The following is a 19,457-nucleotide window of genomic DNA, read 5'->3' as shown; positions in this document are numbered from 1 at the left end:
TCTAATCTGACTGAGCTGGAGCTGTTTTGCAAAGAAGAATGGGCAAGAATTTCAGTCTCTAGATGTGCAAAGCTGGTAGAGACATACCCTAAAAGACTGGCAGCTGGAATTGCATCAAAAGGTGGTTCTACAAAGTATTGACTCAGGGGCTGAATAATTATGCACACCCCACTTTTCAGTTATTTATTTGTAAAAAAATGTTTGGAATCATGTATGATTTTCGTTCCACTTCTCACGTGTACACCACTTTGTATTGGTCTTTCACGTGGAATTCCAATAAAATTGATTCATGTTTGTGGCTGTAATGTACGGTGGCCCCTAGAGACAAAGCATGTACAAACTCCAAAACACTTACAAATTCCAAATAGCACGCACAAACTTCAAAACACGTACAAAATCCAAAACACGTGCAAACTCCAAAACATGTGCAAACTCCAAAACACATACAAAATCCAAAACACATGCAAACTGCAAAACACATGCAAACTCCAAAACACATGCAAACTCCAAAACACATGCAAAATCCAAAACACGTACAAACTCCAAAACACATGCAAACTCCAAAACACATGCAAACTCCAAAACACATGCAAACTCCAAAACACGTACAAAATCTAAAACACATGCAAACTGCAAAACACATGCAAACTGCAAAACACATGCAAACTCCAAAACACATGGAAACTCCAAAACACATGCAAAATCCAAAACACGTACAAACTCCAAAACACATGCAAACTCCAAAACACGTACAAACTCCAAAACACATGCAAACTCCAAAACACATGCAAAATCCAAAACACATGCAAACTCCAAATCACAACGGAAGTGCTCCAGGATGCTAGGGGCAGTGTTGAGCTCGATTTGCAAAATAAACGGCAAGTTTGTTGCAAACACATGGGCTGTATGGGACGGTCTAGTCTCCGTCGCGCTTTCCAGGTTGCCTAGCAACCATGATACTAACCGCTGCAAACGTGTCATACAACTTTGTTTGACAGAAATGAAGGAGAACATATTTTTTTCATTTGTTTGTTTGTTTCTACAAGAGCTTTGTGTGATTTGATAAGTATCTGAGGCTGAGACCACAGGACAGTAAAACATAATTTTTGGGCTTCATTTCTGTACTGAACAGTCATTTAAGATTAGCTAGTAAATAACAATTAGCTCCCCTCCTTGAATCGCTACCTTATCGTGGTGGAGGGGTTTGTGTGTCACAGGGATCCCAGGGGCTATGTTGTCTGGGGGCTTTTGCCCCCTGGTAGGGTCTCCCATGGCAAATTGGCCCTGGGTGAGGGACCAGACAAAGAGCGATTCATAAGACCCTTATGAAAAGGACACCGAGGGAACAGTTTACCCTGCCCGGGATAGGGTTACCGGGGCCCCGCCCTGGAGCCAGGCCCGGGGAGGGTGCCCGAGGGCGAGCGTCTGGTGGACGGGCCTTAGTCCATGGGGCCCGGCCGGGCACAGCCCGAAGAGGAGACATGGGCCCATCCTCCCGCAGGCCCACCACCCGCAGGAGGCGCCATAGGGGTCGGGTGCATTGTGTGCCGGGTGGCGGCCAGGAGCGGAGGCCCTGGCGGACTGACCCCCGGCTGCCAAGACTGGCAATAGGGACATGGAATGTCACCTCTCTGGTGGGGAAGGAGCCTGAGTTAGTGCGTGAGGTTGAGAGGTACCGGCTAGATATAGTCGGGTTCACCTCTACGCATGGCTTGGGCTCTGGAACCAGTCTCCTGGAGAGGGGCTGGACTCTGTCTCAGTCTGGAGTTGCCCCTGGTGAGAGGCGGCGGGCTGGGGTGGGTATCCTAATATCCCCTCGGCTTGCTGCCGGTACGTTGGGGTTTTTCCCGGTGGACGAGAGGGTTTGTTCCCTGCGCCTTAGGGTCGGGGAACGGGTCCTGACTGTCATCTGCGCTTATGCGCCGAGTGGCAGTTCAGAGTACCCAGCCTTCTTAGAGTCCCTGGGGGGGGAGACTCTGTTGTCCTGCTGGGAGACTTCAATGCTCACGTGGGTAACGACAGCGAGACCTGGAGGGGCGTGATTGGGAGGAACGGCCTCCCTGATCTGAACCCGAGCGGTGCTCTGTTATTGGACTTCTGTGCTAACCACAGTTTGGCCATAACAAACACCCTGTTCGAACATAAGAGTGTCCATAAGTGCACGTGGCACCAGGACGCTCTAGGCCGTAGGTCGATGATCGATTTTGTAATCGTATCAGCAGACCTGCGACCATATGTTCTGGACACTCGGGTAAAGAGAGGGGCTGAACTGTCAACTGATCACCACCTGGTGGTGAGTTGGATCAGGTGGCGGGGGAGGACGCTGGACAGACCTGGTGCACCTAAACGCGTAGTGAGGGTGTGCTGGGAACGTCTAGCAGAGGCCCCAGTCCGCGAGATCTTCAACGCACACCTCCGGCAGAGCTTCAACAGCATTCCGAGGGAGACTGGGGACATTGAGTCCGAATGGACCATGTTCAGCGTCTCCATTGCCGAAGCTGCTGCATTGAGCTGCGGCCGCAAGGTGGTTGGTGCCTGCCGTGGTGGTAATCCCCGAACCAAATGGTGGACTCCAGAGGTGAAGGGAGCCACCAGGCTGAAGAAGGAGTCCTATCGGGCTTGGTTAGCCTGTGGGACTCCGGAGGCAGCCGACAGGTATCGACAGGCCAAGCGGAATGCGGCTCGGGCAGTGGCTGAAGCAAAAACTCGGGTGTGGGAGGAGTTCGGAGAGGCCATGGAAAAAGACTTTCGGACTGCCTCGAAGAGATTCTGGCAAACCGTCAGACGTCTCAGGAGGGGAAAGCGGTGCTCTACCTGCACTGTGTATAGTGCTGGCGGAGCGCTGCTGACGTCGACTGAGAAAATTGTCAGGCGGTGGAAGGAATACTTCGAGGACCTCCTTAATCCCACTGACACGTCTTCCGAGGAGGAAGCAGAGTCTGGGGATGAGGGGAATGACCCGCCAATTTCCGGGGGCGAGGTCACTGAGGCAGTTAAACAACTCCTTGGTGGCAGAGCCCCTGGTGTTGATGAGGTCCGCCCCGAGTTCCTGAAGGCTCTGGACGTTGTAGGGCTGTCCTGGTTGACACGCCTCTGCAATGTTGCGTGGAGATCAGGGGCAGTACCTGTGGACTGGCAGACCGGGGTGGTGGTCCCCATCTTTAAGAAAGGGGACCGGAGGGTGTGTTCCAACTACAGGGGGATCACACTCCTCAGCCTCCCTGGGAAAGTCTATGCCAGGGTGCTGGAAAGGAGAGTTCGTCCGTTAGTCGAACCTCGGATACAGGAGGAACAATGCAGTTTTCGTCCTGGTCGCGGAACACTGGACCAGCTCTTTATCCTCTCCAGGATACTTGAGGGTGCATGGGAGTTTGCCCAACCAGTCTACATGTGTTTTGTGGACTTGGAGAAGGCATTCGACCGTGTCCCTCGGGGTGTCCTGTGGGAGGTGTTGCGGGAATATGGGGTGTCTGGCCCATTGCTACGGGCCATTCGATCCCTATACAACCGTTGCAAGAGCTTGGTTCGCATTGCCGGCAATAAGTCGGACTCGTTCCTGGTGGGTGATGGGCTCCGCCAGGGCTGCCCTTTGTCTCCGGTTCTGTTCATAATTTTTATGGACAGGATTTCTAGGCGCAGCCAAGTGGCGGAGGGCTTTCGCTTTGGTGGCCTCAGAATCTCATCTCTGATTTTTGCAGATGATGTGGTTCTGTTGGCTTCATCGGGTGAGGGCCTCCAGCTCGCACTGGAACGGTTCGCAGCCGAGTGTGAAGCAGCGGGAATGAGGATCAGCACCTCCAAATCTGAGGCCATGGTTCTCAGCCGGAAAAGGGTGGAGTGCCCACTCCGGGTCGGGGATGAGTTCCTGCCCCAAGTGGAGGAGTTCAAGTATCTCGGGGTCTTGTTCGCGAGTGATGGGAGAAGGGAGCCGGAGATCGACAGACGGATTGGGGCTGCAGCTGCAGTAATGCGGACGCTGCACCGGTCCGTCGTGGTGAAGAGGGAGCTGAGTGTAAAAGCGAAGCTCTCAATTTACCGGTCGATCTACGTCCCTACCCTCACCTATGGCCACGAGCTGTGGGTAGTGACCGAAAGAACGAGATCGCGGATACAAGCGGCAGAAATGAGCTTCCTCCGAAGGGTGGCTGGCCTCTCCCTTAGAGATAGGGTGAGAAGTTCGGCCATCCGGGAGGGGCTCAGAGTAGAGCAGCTGCTGCTCCACATCGAAAGGAGCCAGCTGAGGTGGTTCGGGCATCTGACAAGGATGCCCCCTGGGCGCCTCCTGGGTGAGGTGTTCCAGGCATGTCCCACATGGCCCCGGGGCAGACCCAGGACACGCTGGAGAGATTATATCTCTCGGCTGGCCTGGGAACGCCTTGGTATTCCCCCGGATAAGCTGGAGGAGGTGGCTGGGGAGAGGGAGGTCTGGGCCTCTTTGCTTAGGCTGCTGCCCCCGCGACCCGGCCCCGGACAAAGCGGATGAAGATGGATGGATGGATGGATAACAATTAGCTAATGTTGTTCATGAGACTAAAGTCATATCACTTTGGTAATGTAAATATAATATGGCCAATATTATAGTTATTATATTAGTCATTATTAGCTATTACAGCAGTGAACATGAACTCTGTGTCAAATACTGAGCTTCAGTACAGATTCAAGTTGCAGTTATTTACATGTCTTATCACCTTAAATCTTCACTCAAAGACAAGTATATACGAATGACTGCCAAATTTATTTGCCACTGAAGCAGAAGGATGGCATCTGAATAAAACCTCTCTTGACATGCCTAGATGACATTAAAGCTTGGTTGGCTCCAAACTTTTTAAATTTGAATGAAAAGAAAACAGATTTGTTGGTGTTTGGACCCAGTGGCCCCTGTGAGTCCTCTTCTTTTGATTTGGAACCCCTGGAAGTTTATTTTAAACCTGTTGTTACTGCCCTTGGTTTTAAGTTGGACCAGTCCAGTTTTTATCATTTAAGGCGACTGGCAAGAGTAAAATCTTTTCTTTCTAGGCAGCACTTTGAAACCGTGATCCATGCTTTTATTTCTTCCCCTGTGGACTACTGTTAAGCACTTTATGTGGGGGTCAGTCAGGTGTTACTCTGACGTCTGCAGCTGGTTCAAAATGTATATTGACAGTGCATATATAGGTGTATCATATATAAGAGACAAATGTTATTCCTTCAGTATGTTGGCATTACTAAATTTGGCTCAATGCTTACATACATGTGTAAAAAGAAAATGTACAAGCTGTGATAACTGTTTCTGATAAAATGAAGAGTGGACTGATACATTAAATATTCCTTTATTGGGTGAGAAAATCAGACCATGTCATAACTACTTTAAGTCATACAGAATAGATATCAGAGCCTTAAACAGGCGGACTTCTACTAAATGGGTCAAACTGGGCAGAAGGTATACAAATACATAACATCCTTATAGAATATGATGTAACACTACAGATCAACTTACCTCAGAATATATAAAGCAAATAAACAATTACAGCAATATGATGCAACAAACACAGCAGTGCTACTAATCCAAAATACTCAAAGCTTCATAGAAGTGAAACAAACATTTATTTTTAGCTCTATTCTGCTGCTGATACATACTTTATTTTTCTGAACATTAAACTTGTTGCTGCCTTTCATAGTGTGTAACTTAAAGGCCCTGAGTACTTTCTCCCACACTGAAAACACTGGAATGATAAAATTATTTGAACATTACCTAATAAGACTGTTTCAGGACAGACAATAAGTTATGTTAAACTTTTTTATCAGTCCTTCACAAACAGGGAACAGTCTGTCTATTCTCTCCATCTGTCAGCTGCTGCTGGTTCTTCCTCCTCTTCTTCCTCACACACTGCTGAGTTTGTCCTGGTGGATCATCAGGGGTGCAAAGCCTCACAGATGATGTGCAGCAGTGGGTCCCTCAGTCTGTCCTCACTCTGGACACTTGCAGGTGTCACACATAGAAATCAAATGTGTGATAAGCTGCAGGATTCAAACACAAGTGTAACTTATAAATACATGTTCTTCCTTTTTTACACAATCAACAGAGAGAGAGTGCAGGACAGACAGACAGGTGACAGTCTCAGGTGTACACACTGCTACAAAACAGCACAAAAGAAGGAGGATTTAGTTTGTGTTATTACGAAACAAAAAGAGTTCCCAGATGGTACAGTGGACACATGTGTGACTCCTGTGATTAAAGCATCTTTCTTTCAGCTTAACAAGTGAACTGTCAGCTCGTTCAAACACACGTTAAAGTCCGTTTGGCTCAACACCACTGAACAGAGGCAGCAATATAACATAGCTACCATTAACAGTGCAGTGAATCCTGCTTGTGCCGTGATATTCAGGACTGCAAACCGAGCAGCATTCACTGACTTTCAGCTTGTTGTGTTTGTGGATATATGACTGACTTTAATTATCCATAAAATCATCACAATCTCTGTAAGATTAAAGTCAACTATTGAACGGCGTATATTTTGAAGTAAAGGCTTTAAAACCAAGTTAGTACAAACGTCGCTAATGTCACATAACTTTCCTGACATGTGGCCAACACTAATGTTTTAATGTTCTTCATTATAAAAACATTTGCGCGTAAATAAGTGACATAATATTCACGACTTACTTCTGAAAGTTTACTCTTCGTCCGCTCCGCTTCCGCCGTTTTTTTTCGGCAAAATTATCCACACCACCGCTGCGCTATGAAGTCTGGGATATGTTGGGCCATGAAGGCTACACCGACCAATCCTTAAAATTCAGGGAAATTAAGGACGCATTTGAGGGCCGCATTTCGAGCAGCCTTTGAATTGGGACAGCCTTCGTCGTGTCATTGTGACGTAATCGGCCTTAAAATGCAGCCTTTAAGGCTGCAGACCCCAAATCCGGTCATTGGTACTTCCTGGCTTGTGTAGTTACTAGGTAACAAAAGCTCAACACTGCCCCTAGCGTCCTGGAGCACTTCCGTTGTGTTTTGGAATTTGCATGTGTTTTGGGGTTTGCATGTGTTTTGGATTTTGCAAGTGTTTTGGAGTTTGTACGTGTTTTGGAGTTTGTACGTGTTTTGGAATTTGCATGTGTTTTGGGGTTTGCATGTGTTTTGGATTTTGCAAGTGTTTTGGAGTTTGCACGTGTTTTGGAGTTTGCACGTGTTTTGGAGTTTGCAAGTGTTTTGTCTCTAGGGGCCACCGTAGTAATGTGACAAAATGTGGAAATGTTCAAGGGGGCCGAATACTTTTGCAAGCCACTGTATATACATATATATATACACATATATATAGTTATGAGATTAGGGCTGCCACGATTAGTCGACTACTCACGATTACGTCGACTATCAAAATCGTAGACGACTAATTTAATAGTCAACGCGTCGTTTGAAGCTTCGTAAGATCCAGACCCAGGAATATGTAGCAGGATTTAAGAGTGTAATAACAGACTGAAACAGAAGATGGCAGCAATGCATCTACAAGGATGCCAGCTGCCGTTAAACGCCAAAGAAGAAGAAGAAGAAGTAGAAGAAGCAGTCTCCGATATAATAGCTGTGTCCAAATTCAGGGTTCGCATCCTTTGGAGGAGCGACGCGACAAAGGCTGTCCAAATTCAAAGACTCCTCCAAATGCATCCTTCATTTGCCCAGATTTGAAGGATGGGTCGGGTGTGTTCTTCATGGCCCAACCTATCCTAGAATTCAGAGTGCGACCCAGCCAATTCCAGTTTCCAACAATGGCGACTGCTACTTAGTTTTAACATTACTCTTTCTGGGTCACAAAATAAACTTTTCAGGTATTTTCAGGCAAAATGTAGCTGTGTAAACTTCAAATATCTGCTCGATTTATCAAGACATTACATATTTGCAAAAGTGCTTCAACGTTTACGGAGACGTCTGTTACCCACCAGCTCAACAGCTGACCAGGTGGTCAAGGCTCACTAGAGCCCGTGAGAACAGCAAATACCCGGCACATTGTTTTCAAAACCCCTGCGGTCTTTCACTACTCAGGTTAAACATGATATATAAGTCACTTAGATAACTTAAAAATGTTATAGTTTGGCTTTTTTTCAGAATTTTATTTGTTCCTGAGTAAATCGATTTGGCTGAGATTAAAGTTATTGTTTTCACACAGCTGAATAAACGTCAAACAGAAAACTGATTAAACAGAAGTATGAGATGGTCGAGAATTTACTCCAGTGTCCTGTTATATTTTAGATAGCAAAGAGCAGACGGCTGCGTTTATTAAATTCCACCGAGACAATCGGCAAATTTCATTAAAAGTTCAATAAACTATAATCTGCTCTTTATTTTTAGTTGGCACATACCTTAAGCACTTCGAGTTGTAAGCTAATGATAGTTATATGGAGATCGACAGACCATGTGACTTTCGTGCATTGCATTGTAGGTACGAGTGGCAGCAAAATCAAAACACTGCATCGAGTGCTAGCATTTCCAGCACCGGTAATCATTAATTCTGCGGTTTTAATCCCTACTTGCATTTTATTTGCCCCCAAAACAGTTCTGTACAAAACGAAGGAGAACACAGCAAGTCCGTAAAAAGGCAAAAAAAAAGGTACGAGGAAAAAAATCTAAGGAGTGAAAGGGTCAGACCCATACGAGCATACAGAGTGGACTAAAGACGTTAGCGTGCTGCCCAACTTTCATCACGCTCATATTTATAATGATATGGTCCTAAGTGTGAGTGTTGGGCTCACGAAATGTTTAGTAACTTCCCTGCAAAGAGCCCAGGTCCAGTTTACTTTGGTGTATCTATTTTCTGATTTAGACTATTTCATTTCACAGCTGTTGTTAAAATTTTTTCTTTGTCTCCTGTACAGGCCAACGCAATCTATTTGTCTTTTCAGGTTGTAGTATTACACAACATTAATAATTAATTAAATTTATTGTCTTTATATATAACTGGCATTATTGTTTCATTTTATTATAGAATCTTAAAAGAAAGAGGCAAAATTGTATTCCATTATGCTTTATTAGCTGCTTTGGTGAAAAACAAATCAGCACTGCAAAAGAAACAAAGAAAACCATTTCAAAACAACATACTGGAAAACAGTTATTCATCACTTGATTGCTTCTTAACCGATCAAATCTCGCTGTGGTAGTGCTTTAAACTCGGTATGACCCAGGTTGATAGAGGGTGCCCGGTCTGGATTGCATTCCAGCATTTTGTAGGCTGGTTTGCCTACAAAACACAACAAACATTAGCCCGCAAAGCCACAGTGAACAAAGCAGCATAGCGCAACGAATTCAGTTCAAATCAATACAAGACTTATTTGTAACCTACAGCAACAATTATGTTATGATAAATTACGTATTAATTACAACAAAAGACTTACCTTCGTGGAAATGCTTGGAGCAGACTAACATGTGAGTTGGAGTGTTCTGGAACATTATATTTGGTCTTCGAATAGTTGCAATCCAGGCCATCCATCACCTCTTTGTGACTTCGGAAACATGACCTGAACAATTTGTCTTCCACGACGGAATCTGATAAAAACCGATCTCTTTACCCGTCGGCTTCCCGCGTCTCTCATGCTACCGGCTATGGCAGTAAATAAAAAAACAACTTATTGCCATTCTTTGTGTTTCTGTTTATCTCTGTGTGACTGTTGTCTTGTAATAATCCATGCGCGCTAGTACCACTGCCACTTGTACCAACAATCCTTTGCGGTTTTACCCCGGAAATGACGTCACATTTTCTATCTCTATAAGGGCAGATGCATGCTGGTGCAATAAGCGATACGTTTCACGTCCAATGGATGCATGATCTGACTAGTCGACTAATCGTAAAAATAATTGGTGACTAGTCAACTATCAAAATAATCATTCGTGGCAGCCTTATTTGAGACACTCACAAACAAACAAAATCACAGTTTAGTGAAGCGGTAACGGAGCCTGCTTATGGGAAACCGTGATCTAATTAGTTTTTTTGCAATAGTAAGTAATCGGATTACAGTAATGCGTTACTTTTAACGCGTTACTGCCCATCTCTGTATAAATATACATGTGTGTGTGTTAAACTACAATTAAAATTAAAATTGACATTAAAACTACCTTAAATGTTAAAAATACACTGTGTGTTTAGAAAAAACTACACCGTTAAACCGTTAAGCACAGTGGTGGTAGCATCATGCTCTGGGGCTGTGTTGCCTCCAGAGGAAATTATGCCCATTTGATTCCTGTCGATTGGGCAATGGATATGGACTACGAGTCCATGACGAGAGTGCAGAAGCTTTTGACCAGAATCAGATGCAGAAGTTACCAAAAACATACTTATATTCTTACAATCTCACACTCTTGCTACTCAATTCAAAAGAACTTCAAGCTGTAACTAAGATATCTGCCAGCACAATTATAATAAGCCAAACAAGAATTTTCCACCCAAACTGCAGAGCTCTCCCCAACATGTCAGCAATAACTGCGTTCCAGATGGCAGCTGGTTCATGAACACTCCTCATGCATTTGGAAAAGAACATTTCAGTCTGACATCAGCTTGCTGCAGTACCATGAGTCAGTTCATCTTCTGGGTGTTTCACTTTAGATTTGTGCTTCTGCAGGGATAGTAGGTGCAACAGCTCATCTCACCAACAGGAGCCATCAATGACGTTTCAACTAAAGGTCGAGGTCAGGAGAGGGAAGCAGGTTTTAATTTTCCTCTCACTGTTCGTATCAGATGTCAGAACTGAATTTGATAAACAGAGTGAATTTGCAGCATATCAGCGAGGATGTTTTCCTCCGTTGCAGTCTCACTGTCTCAGGTTTTTTTTTACATCAGGTGTGTGTTTACATTAAAATGCTGTGTAGCACAACATCAGTCTGAGTTCATATCAGGATTCACATTAACCTCCTCCTCTGCAGATTGCCGCACTACCTGATGGGGTTTAGATTTCCAGGAAATTGTTATTTGAGACAGCTGAGGCCATGTGCCGTGAATGCTAACGTTACTGTGCATTTATATTTCCAGCACACAGAAGCAGGTAAAACAGTCAGACTATCAAAGCAGATCAGTTCAGAGACAATGTTCTTTAGCTCAACTATTTTTTCTTGTGTCTGGCAGGCATCGGATTCATCAAATCCAAATAGCTTTCTATTGGATTTCACCAGTTTTCCCTGTCTCAAGATGAATCAGCTCGTTCTGGAAAGAGAGTTTGACTAATGAAGATAAAAATCTCCCGAACAGCTACTAAACTGACATTCCTGTTTTTAAGTGATTGAGTTTAAGGTCAAGAACAAACCTCAAGTTTTCAAGGCAACACAGAGAAGATGACAAAATCACAATTTCCATTTACTGGGGCCAAATATTTGAAGGCAGTGGTTCTTAAGTCCAGGTGTAATTTTAGGTCCCAGAGTGGGGTGTGGGGTTAGTTGAAAGGAATGCAGAGTATTTCAACTACAAACTACAAGAAGTTGGGGTGATGATCACATATGAGCTGCTGAAAGAGGTATTTTATTGGTTTCTTTTCTTCCTAAATACACTACTCATAATAAATTGAATCCAGTGATAGGTTTCAGAAAAGGTAGGAAAGGAAAGAACACTGGAAAAGTAGTTTAATGTTAGAAAAAGAAACTGACAAACAAGCAAACTTTGTTGTTTCCAGATAGACTGCATCTTTGACAGGTAAGGAATAGGAAGGGTTTGGGATCGGGAAGACTGTGTGAGTAAATAGTGCCACATTTTAGTTGTAATGTGTCTCAATGTACAACTGCAAACAATTTGAGGATTGTATAATTTATTTAATTATGTCCCATTCAACTACAGGGAATGCAGACAAGGTTAGGCCCTCGGATAGCACTGCACAAAAAATATACATAATTCTTCAAGGAAATCATCACATAGGCACAATAATGCCTCTGAAAACCATTCAGTGATCAGTGTTCTTCACTGTTCCATCCATGGTTATCCAAGTATAATTCGCGAGGGCTGCAGTCTTAGCAGAGATGTCCACACCTCTCCTCTCCCCAGTCACCGCCTGTAGTTCCTCTGGGGAACACCGAGGCCATAAAAGCCAGCCAGAGACATAATCTCTCAAGTGAACCCTCTGTCTCCCTTGTAGTCTGCTCTTAGCTGGGCATGCCCAAATCACCTCACCTAGGAGGCATCCCAGTCACTGCTTCTCAAAATGTATTTCAAAAGATAAATGTAAATGATATATAGAGCTGAATATCAAAGTATATATCAAATATATCAAATATCTGATATCAAAGTATAAAATTACATTTACACACAACTTACTCAACGAGCAAATAACAGGCTGACATTTACCCGAAAGAAATAAAATGGAAACAATTTGACAGTGCTAAAAGCAAAGAGGTAGATTACTTAAATTACGCCCACATAAATTACCCATCAAATTAAAACCAAACACTTTTCACAGTCAAGGAATCAGGTGACTATTGAAATACATAAAACAAACTAAACCTCTCAGAAATCAAAGCAGTTTGTTTTTGACATTTTCTTGTATATTGCAGAAAGAAAAAAAAAAGAATATCAAGTAAATTTTGTCATCTAAATTTTGACAGAAGAGTTAATAGTGGAACAGATTAGATGTCAGAGGCCTCATTACATCTGGAGTAAAACAAAAGCAGCAGCAACAACAACATGACAGTAATTGCCAAGCATGGAGATGGGACTATAATGTAGTCAGGATGCTTTGCTGCAGCTTTCCACGTCTGAAGGGCAGTATTACAAAGTAAAGTTTGGACTTCAGATGGTGTAGTATGCTGTTCTGGGTGAATACGGCCACATAAAGAAAGGAAAATGTCCCTGTAGCCAACGAACTGCATTAATAATGCAGACAGACTATAATAAACTCACCACCTCATGCTGGTTTAGGGATTTGCATCACTGCTTTGATTTGGACCGTTTACTTATGGACTAGCAGAGCGTAAACCAACACAGGCTGCAAGGATAGCCAGCTCTCAGTTAATGGGAGCTAAACATCTGAGGGTTCATGATGCCAAAGTTTGAACTGCTGTTGTGTAAAATAAAAACAAAATAAAGTGATGTGCAGATCTCATAAACTCATATTTTTATTAAAAGAAACAGAACATAGAAAACATAAGCTTAAACCGAAAAATTCCCCATTTCAAGAAAAGAAAAGAAAAAACTCTAAAAAGTCAAGTTTACCACTGTGCAGCAAATCGAGCGCACCTCTCTGCGTTTCAAACACGCGTCACAACAATTAAGAGGACCCGAGGGAAGCTCGGAAAGCTAAGCAGAAGTTATTTGGAGAGGAGAGTGACTGCCGTTGGTTGAAAAGAGAGGTAAAAAAAACTTCAGTGGTGTGGAAACATTATGGGTTCGCGGAGTCAGACGTGGATCAAGTAGACATAGTGTAAACTTTGCTACGGTGTCATAGCTGCACCACAGAGCAACACTGCAAAGTTCACTAAACATAGATCTTTACATTTTTCATTTATTCCTTATACTGCAAACATTTGCACTGTTATCAGTATTTGCACACTATTTTATATTATTTTTTAAAGTCGTTATTCAATACATTGTTATTGTTAACCCTTTAAAGCCGGTCAGAGCAGCACGCTCCGTTTTGTGTAACTATTTTTAAATCCCTGTAGAACCTGAACCGCGTAAGCTAGCGCAATAATTTTTTTTGCATATGAAACCAGAGGAGTTGTACTTACATCTTATGCCATCAGCTTATCCTCGGTCACGGTTTCCTTCCACATAAAGCTTTGCAAAAATTGCATAAAAAGCGCTTGCAGGAACAAAAACATAATACTCCAGAAACACGCTTTGCCGATCTGATCAGCTGTTCGTAACACTTCCGACATTGAAAAAGACGTCAACGCGAACTATCGCATGTCCGCCATTTCCTGCCCGAAACCGGAAGTGACGTCATTTTCGCGGAAAATGTAGTTTTTTACTTGTAGGCCTTAAAATCCTATACTGGTGTTTTTATAAGTCATGTTTGACTTTTCTGAATAGTTTCTGGGATGCTTAGGACTCATATTGCACTGCTGGAAATAGTTTATTTTGATGCACATGCTGTTTTCTTTGCAAATTTGTATCACAGGATTGTTTTTCGTTTTTCCTGCAGTATATAAAAATTGCTCTATCTCCAAAATAAAACTATGAAGACACTCAAAATAAATTTCCTGTTGTTGTAAACTATTTTTTGCAATTTTTTTGTATTTAAAGTTTTGAGGGATAAACCTCTTAAATTTCTCCAAGTAGAAATATATGTAAAAAAAACCCCAAAAACGATTTATTGCACTTTTTTGCTATTAATGTAGTTACTTTGGACTTAATGCATACATATTATTAAAATATGGGCTATAACAGTTGTATTTATGTATAACAACTTGAAATGCTCCCAAAAATGGCACTACAGCATGTAAAAAAAATAATATAAGCTCTGGCGGACTTGGTTCTATGGTAGGTCTTAAAGGGTTAAATAAATATCGTCAAATAATCGAGATCTCAATTTCAGTGAAAATAATCGTGATTATCATTTTTGCCATAATCGAGCAGCCCTACCTGACATCATCTAGATGGGAGCACATGTTGCTCTAAAATGTGTTTATATCTTTCAGGATTGATGATGGCTATCCAGATATGCAAGCTGACAATTCTATAGGCACTAATGCACTTTTGAAATGATTGTTGATAACAAGCCGGATGGCCTTTCTCCCTTTAGTCTGGAGAATGTGGTATCCATGTTTTCCAAAGAGAATTTCAAATTTTGTCTCACCGCAGAATGTCCATTTTAAACAACATGATCCAGACAAGACACTTCATGTTCCCATATGGCTTCTTCTTTGCATGGCAGAAACCTAACCTGCATTGTACACAGCTTGGTGAACCATGTTCATGGTCAGTGATTTCTGTAAGTGTTCATGAGCCGATGCAGTGATTTTCATGAATCACGCCTGCTTTTGATGCAGTGTTGGCCTCAAGGATCATATCCAATACTGATTTTCAGCTTTGTCCTTTGCAGACATAGATTTTATCTATTTGTATTTATATAGCGTCATATCACAACAACAGTTAACAATCTTCTAGACTCACTAGTGTTGCCACAGGTCGTCTTTAGTTTCTAAAACAGCCCCACCTTGAGATTTGATTAGCTGGTCTATCCTGAAGCCAAAAAGCTGCACCGTCATATGAGTCAAGCAGTGAGAGGTGGCCAAAAGACTCCTTATTCCCTTATTCTGATTAAAAACATAGTTTTCCTCCTCAGTGAACTATTGTAAATATAACTGTGTATTGCTAAATAACAATATTGAAAAGTCATGTGCTTATTGTAGATTAGAGATGTAAAACAATGCATTATATGCCTATCAGTAGTTTGGTCCACTGCCTGCCAAATCCTGTACTTTGCAACATCAAACTTAAAACTAACGATGGGTCAGACATAGGGCTGGGCGATGTGACCCAAAATTCATATCTCGATATTTTTTAGCTGGATGGCGATATACGATATATATCTCGATATTTTTTTAAGCCGTAAGGTAAGAACAAAAAAAGAGTTCTTAGTCAAAGCTGTGTCCCAGATGTCACACAGGCACTTTTATTAACATACAGCGCAGATCAGGGGTGTCAAACTCAAATACACAGTGGGCCAAAATTCAAAACTGGAACAAAGTCGCGGGCTAACGTTAATATTTATTGAAATATATTTATTCCTCCAGATATAAGAATGAATCTTTTCTTATGGACTAAAACACGTTTTGCTGAAAAACTGAATATGGAACTAGCAAAGCTTAATACTAAACAATATATATATATTAGCTGCATAATACCAGTAGGCCAGCTCTAATAGTAATTTGGTATGGCTTCGCGGGCCAAATAATTAGGCTCCGGGCCAAATTTGGCCCGCGGGCCAGAGTTTGACACCTATGGCACAGATGTACATGAAGAAATTACTGAAAAATAAATTATCAGCATTTATTAAATAATAATGCTCCATAAATAAAAGAAAACAATGTTGTTTTTGTGCATAACAAAAAGCTCACAATTGTGCAGTCAAAATGTAAACTAACAGACCCTGACCATAATAACAAAGACAGATTTCGCAGCTGCTCTGTTCCCAAGTTCTACTGCGTGACTGACAGCCTGGAGTTTGAAATCTGCTTCGTAACCGTGTCTCTTAACAGGTGCCATTTATGGTCCTTATACACACACAATACGGTAATATTACGTTGAAGCACTGTACGTATTACTCTGCGACGCTCCGGACTACGGTAGCCGTAATGCTCTGACAATCCATCAAGCGGTGCAGCTCCGTAGCTCACCAAAGTCTAACTAAAACATTCACTGACAGATTGCTGAGCGCCGTGTACCACCTAAAATCGGTTCGCGGTCAGTAAGCACAACCAGAATTCATACATAAGGCGAACAGTCGATTTTTGAGAAAATGAAAGGATTTTAGGCCATGCATGTCGTTAGCGCGGTTAGCTCGCTAACACGTTGATGCAGTCCAGCCCCACGCACGGGGGCGATTCGCGGTAACTCGTTAACAGAGATTTGCCGTGTCCATCTTGTCGTTGCCTGCAGGTGAAGCGATGGGGGAGGAGGGGGAGTTGTGTTCAGTGAAGGAGAGGCGAGGCCGAGTAAAGTTGCATAGAGACAAAAGTGGACAAAAGAGAGGCAAACTTGCGGCTCCACAAGTATAATTATAACGTAACATAGACTATATCGATATAAACGATATTGTCACATCTTATATCTCGTATGAAAATATATCGATATTTTTTAAAAACTCGATATATCGCCCAGTCCTAGTCAGACACTCTACCTTCCCCCTTCTTTACTGTTGTAACCACGCTGCATTTTGTTAGCTCCATTACCAACAGGAGGAATCTTGTCTTAAAAAGTTTTCTCCCTTATTGTTTTACTGCAGTCACATCTTCTAATGCCTCGTCATCAAGATCTGTCCACAGTAACAATCATTAGAAGTCAATTTTCAACCAGTTCAAGGGGTTTGGCTTGCTATTTATTATTTATGACACATTCCGCTGATTGCCCGTTCCCCACACCTGTATGACAGCTTCTAAATCTAAAGCAGTTCACTCCAACAGCACTGCCATAACATCTGATAAAAAAAAGCGATAATCCTACTTTATGTTTATTATTGAGGTCACAGTTCAGGATGATGGTGTAATGAGCTCATATTTAAAAGGTGTTCCTTGAAACAGTGTAACCATTTTATGCAAATTAATGCTGTGTTTTTCAAAAAGGTTACATTAACTTTACTTTTTCTTTATGATCATTTCTCATGTAAACATCAGAACCATGACTGACCCATGATTAACTAATAAGCATGTTATATGACATTTGAACAAATGGCAGAAAGAAAAGTAAAGTGCCATCCTCAAACATGCACACAGACCCTCCCTGTTTGATCTCTGAACAGCTGTTACAACAGCTGCTACTGTATATTCACCTGGAGACTTTATCAAAAAAGGAACTCAGCATTTCACAGTTTTTCCTGAGATTTGATATCCAATATTCTTTTCTTTTGCCCACATTTCTCAGTCATATGTTAAAATGTAAAAGTATCTTCTCTCAGGGCTGCTGGCAAGAAATATCCTTGCTGTATTTTGCCTAATTGCAAAATAAACAGGTTACAGACATGACTTTAAGCACAAAATATGAATTTCTGGAGATATTGTGTCGCCATTGCCTAAGATAAGATTTTTGGAGTGAAAGGTGAAAAAAGTTTGAGCACAAATTTGCCTATTTCGGATTAAATTGAGTTTTGACTTAAGTGTCTCCGTGCAGCCTCCTCTTGAACTGCAGTGAGGACATAAATACTTTACATGCAGCAGGATAGTATGCAGGTACGGGCTAATTTCAGCACGGAGGGGACAAGAGGAAGGCTGCCTAAAATCCTCTGGGCTTCTAGCCACCCTTTGATGTCTCCAAAACAGTCTTTGCATAAGGAGATGCTAGGGGAAAGCGGTGCTCCATGAATAATTTATCATTTACCGGCATAATACGAGTCATCCTTGCTGGCACGAGTAGTGCGACAAAATCTAGATGGTGTAAAATATAAAAACACAAAGGCAGTTTAAGTAAGTGAAGCTCGGGGTTGCGCAAATGACCAAATAATCCAGCTGAGGGTCAGCAGTGTAGGGATTGATGCTGTTTGAGACGGGACAGGTTAGCACCGCGGCGTCCGTTACTGAGCAAGACGTTGTGAGCCAAACTCTGTATTAAATGCGAATAACTTAGGACAAAATGCTTTAGATTTGTGTTCCTGGTAGATAAAATACGACATAATGATACTATATGAAACAATATTAGACACTCTTCAGTTCCGCGTTATTATTGTGAACAAAGCATGGAGCACTTTAGTACACTTCTGGATATAAACACAAGCGCTGCTCACTGAGGCGGAGTAGTTTACTGGGAGAAATCATTGCGGTGCGGATGAAAAAAAGCGGTTATTTATTTATTTATTAATTTTTTTTACAAAAATGGAAATTAAACTACGCCGAATTCAAAAGTGGGTTTTAATATTTAAAACTAACGACAGGTAAACCTGCAAAGGCCATGCTGCTTCTGGCAACTGGTCTATCCTGTTAAAATGCACTTTTTCCCCACTTGCTTTTAGTTATCAAGATAGCGGAAAGTTGGGAGTAACCGCGGCCGCCTCTCCTACCGTCATATCCTTGCTCCCGCTGTAACGATACGGTTCCGTCCCTGTGGAGGAGGATGGAGGACGGGTCCTTCACCCGGCTGACTCTCCCTGCCGGCGGGCGGGGCACCCTGAGCCCGCTGCAGCACTGGTAGCACACCGCCCATGCCTGCTCCTCGTTGATGGGCTGCTCGTAGGACTTCAGCACCTCCTCCAGAGACAGTTCCCGGGGCTCCGCCAGGTCCCGGGAAGCGTCGCGGTCCGTGGGGGCGGTCACCCGTGGGTCCCCATCCTCGCCGCTTCTGTTAGTGGATCTGGCCATGGCTGCGATGCCGTGGAGCCCATTCTTTACTCCGCAAGCACCGGAGCCATTGATGCTGACCGTCTCACGGCCCAGTCTGCTGTGCAGTCCGCGGCTCAGACGTCTTCAAGTACCGCAGCTGCGCCTCGTTATCGCAGTGATGCCGTCAACTTCGCCACCGGAAGCGCAGCGTTTCCGGATCACGTTTTCAAACAATAATAACTTTTCAAAGTAAAATATTTTGGAACCGGTGTTTGAAAGGGTTTTTGTTTTGTTTTGTAAAAAGCCAATCAGAAGACCTATGCGCATAAAGTAAAAAGAAAATAAGCAATACAATTAAGATCTGTTAGTTTTTAGTTATTTTCTTCTGTACAATATTGTATAAACGTCTATAGTCACATCTCATTTTGTTTTATTTTGCTTCCAAGAATGTCTATGCATTGCATCTGGCCCTTCAGCAGATCCATCTACTCTTCAATGAAATCTCATCTGAAATAGTCTAAGTGGGAGTCAAGAAGCTCTTCTTAAGGAAGGG

The 19,457-nt window shown here is 42.8% G+C and overlaps 1 protein-coding gene across 1 annotated transcript in view; it reads right to left on the bottom strand.

The window, feature by feature from the left end:
- Positions 1 to 19,098, bottom strand: part of spire2 (spire-type actin nucleation factor 2) — a 54,822-nt gene extending 35,724 nt beyond the window's left edge. Inside the window, exon 1 of the mRNA XM_082538122.1 lies at positions 18,646 to 19,098. Within this exon, the coding sequence (XP_082394248.1) occupies positions 18,646 to 18,943 (298 nt within the window). The 5' untranslated portion in view covers positions 18,944 to 19,098. The remainder of the gene's footprint in view (positions 1 to 18,645) is intronic.
- Positions 19,099 to 19,457: the final 359 nt, after the last annotated feature.

The sequence above is a fragment of the Aulonocara stuartgranti genome (genome assembly GCF_965226115.1).
Source record: "Aulonocara stuartgranti genome assembly, chromosome: 7".
Classification (NCBI taxonomy): domain Eukaryota; kingdom Metazoa; phylum Chordata; class Actinopteri; order Cichliformes; family Cichlidae; genus Aulonocara; species Aulonocara stuartgranti.
This window is presented reverse-complemented; position numbering and strand designations above follow the sequence as displayed.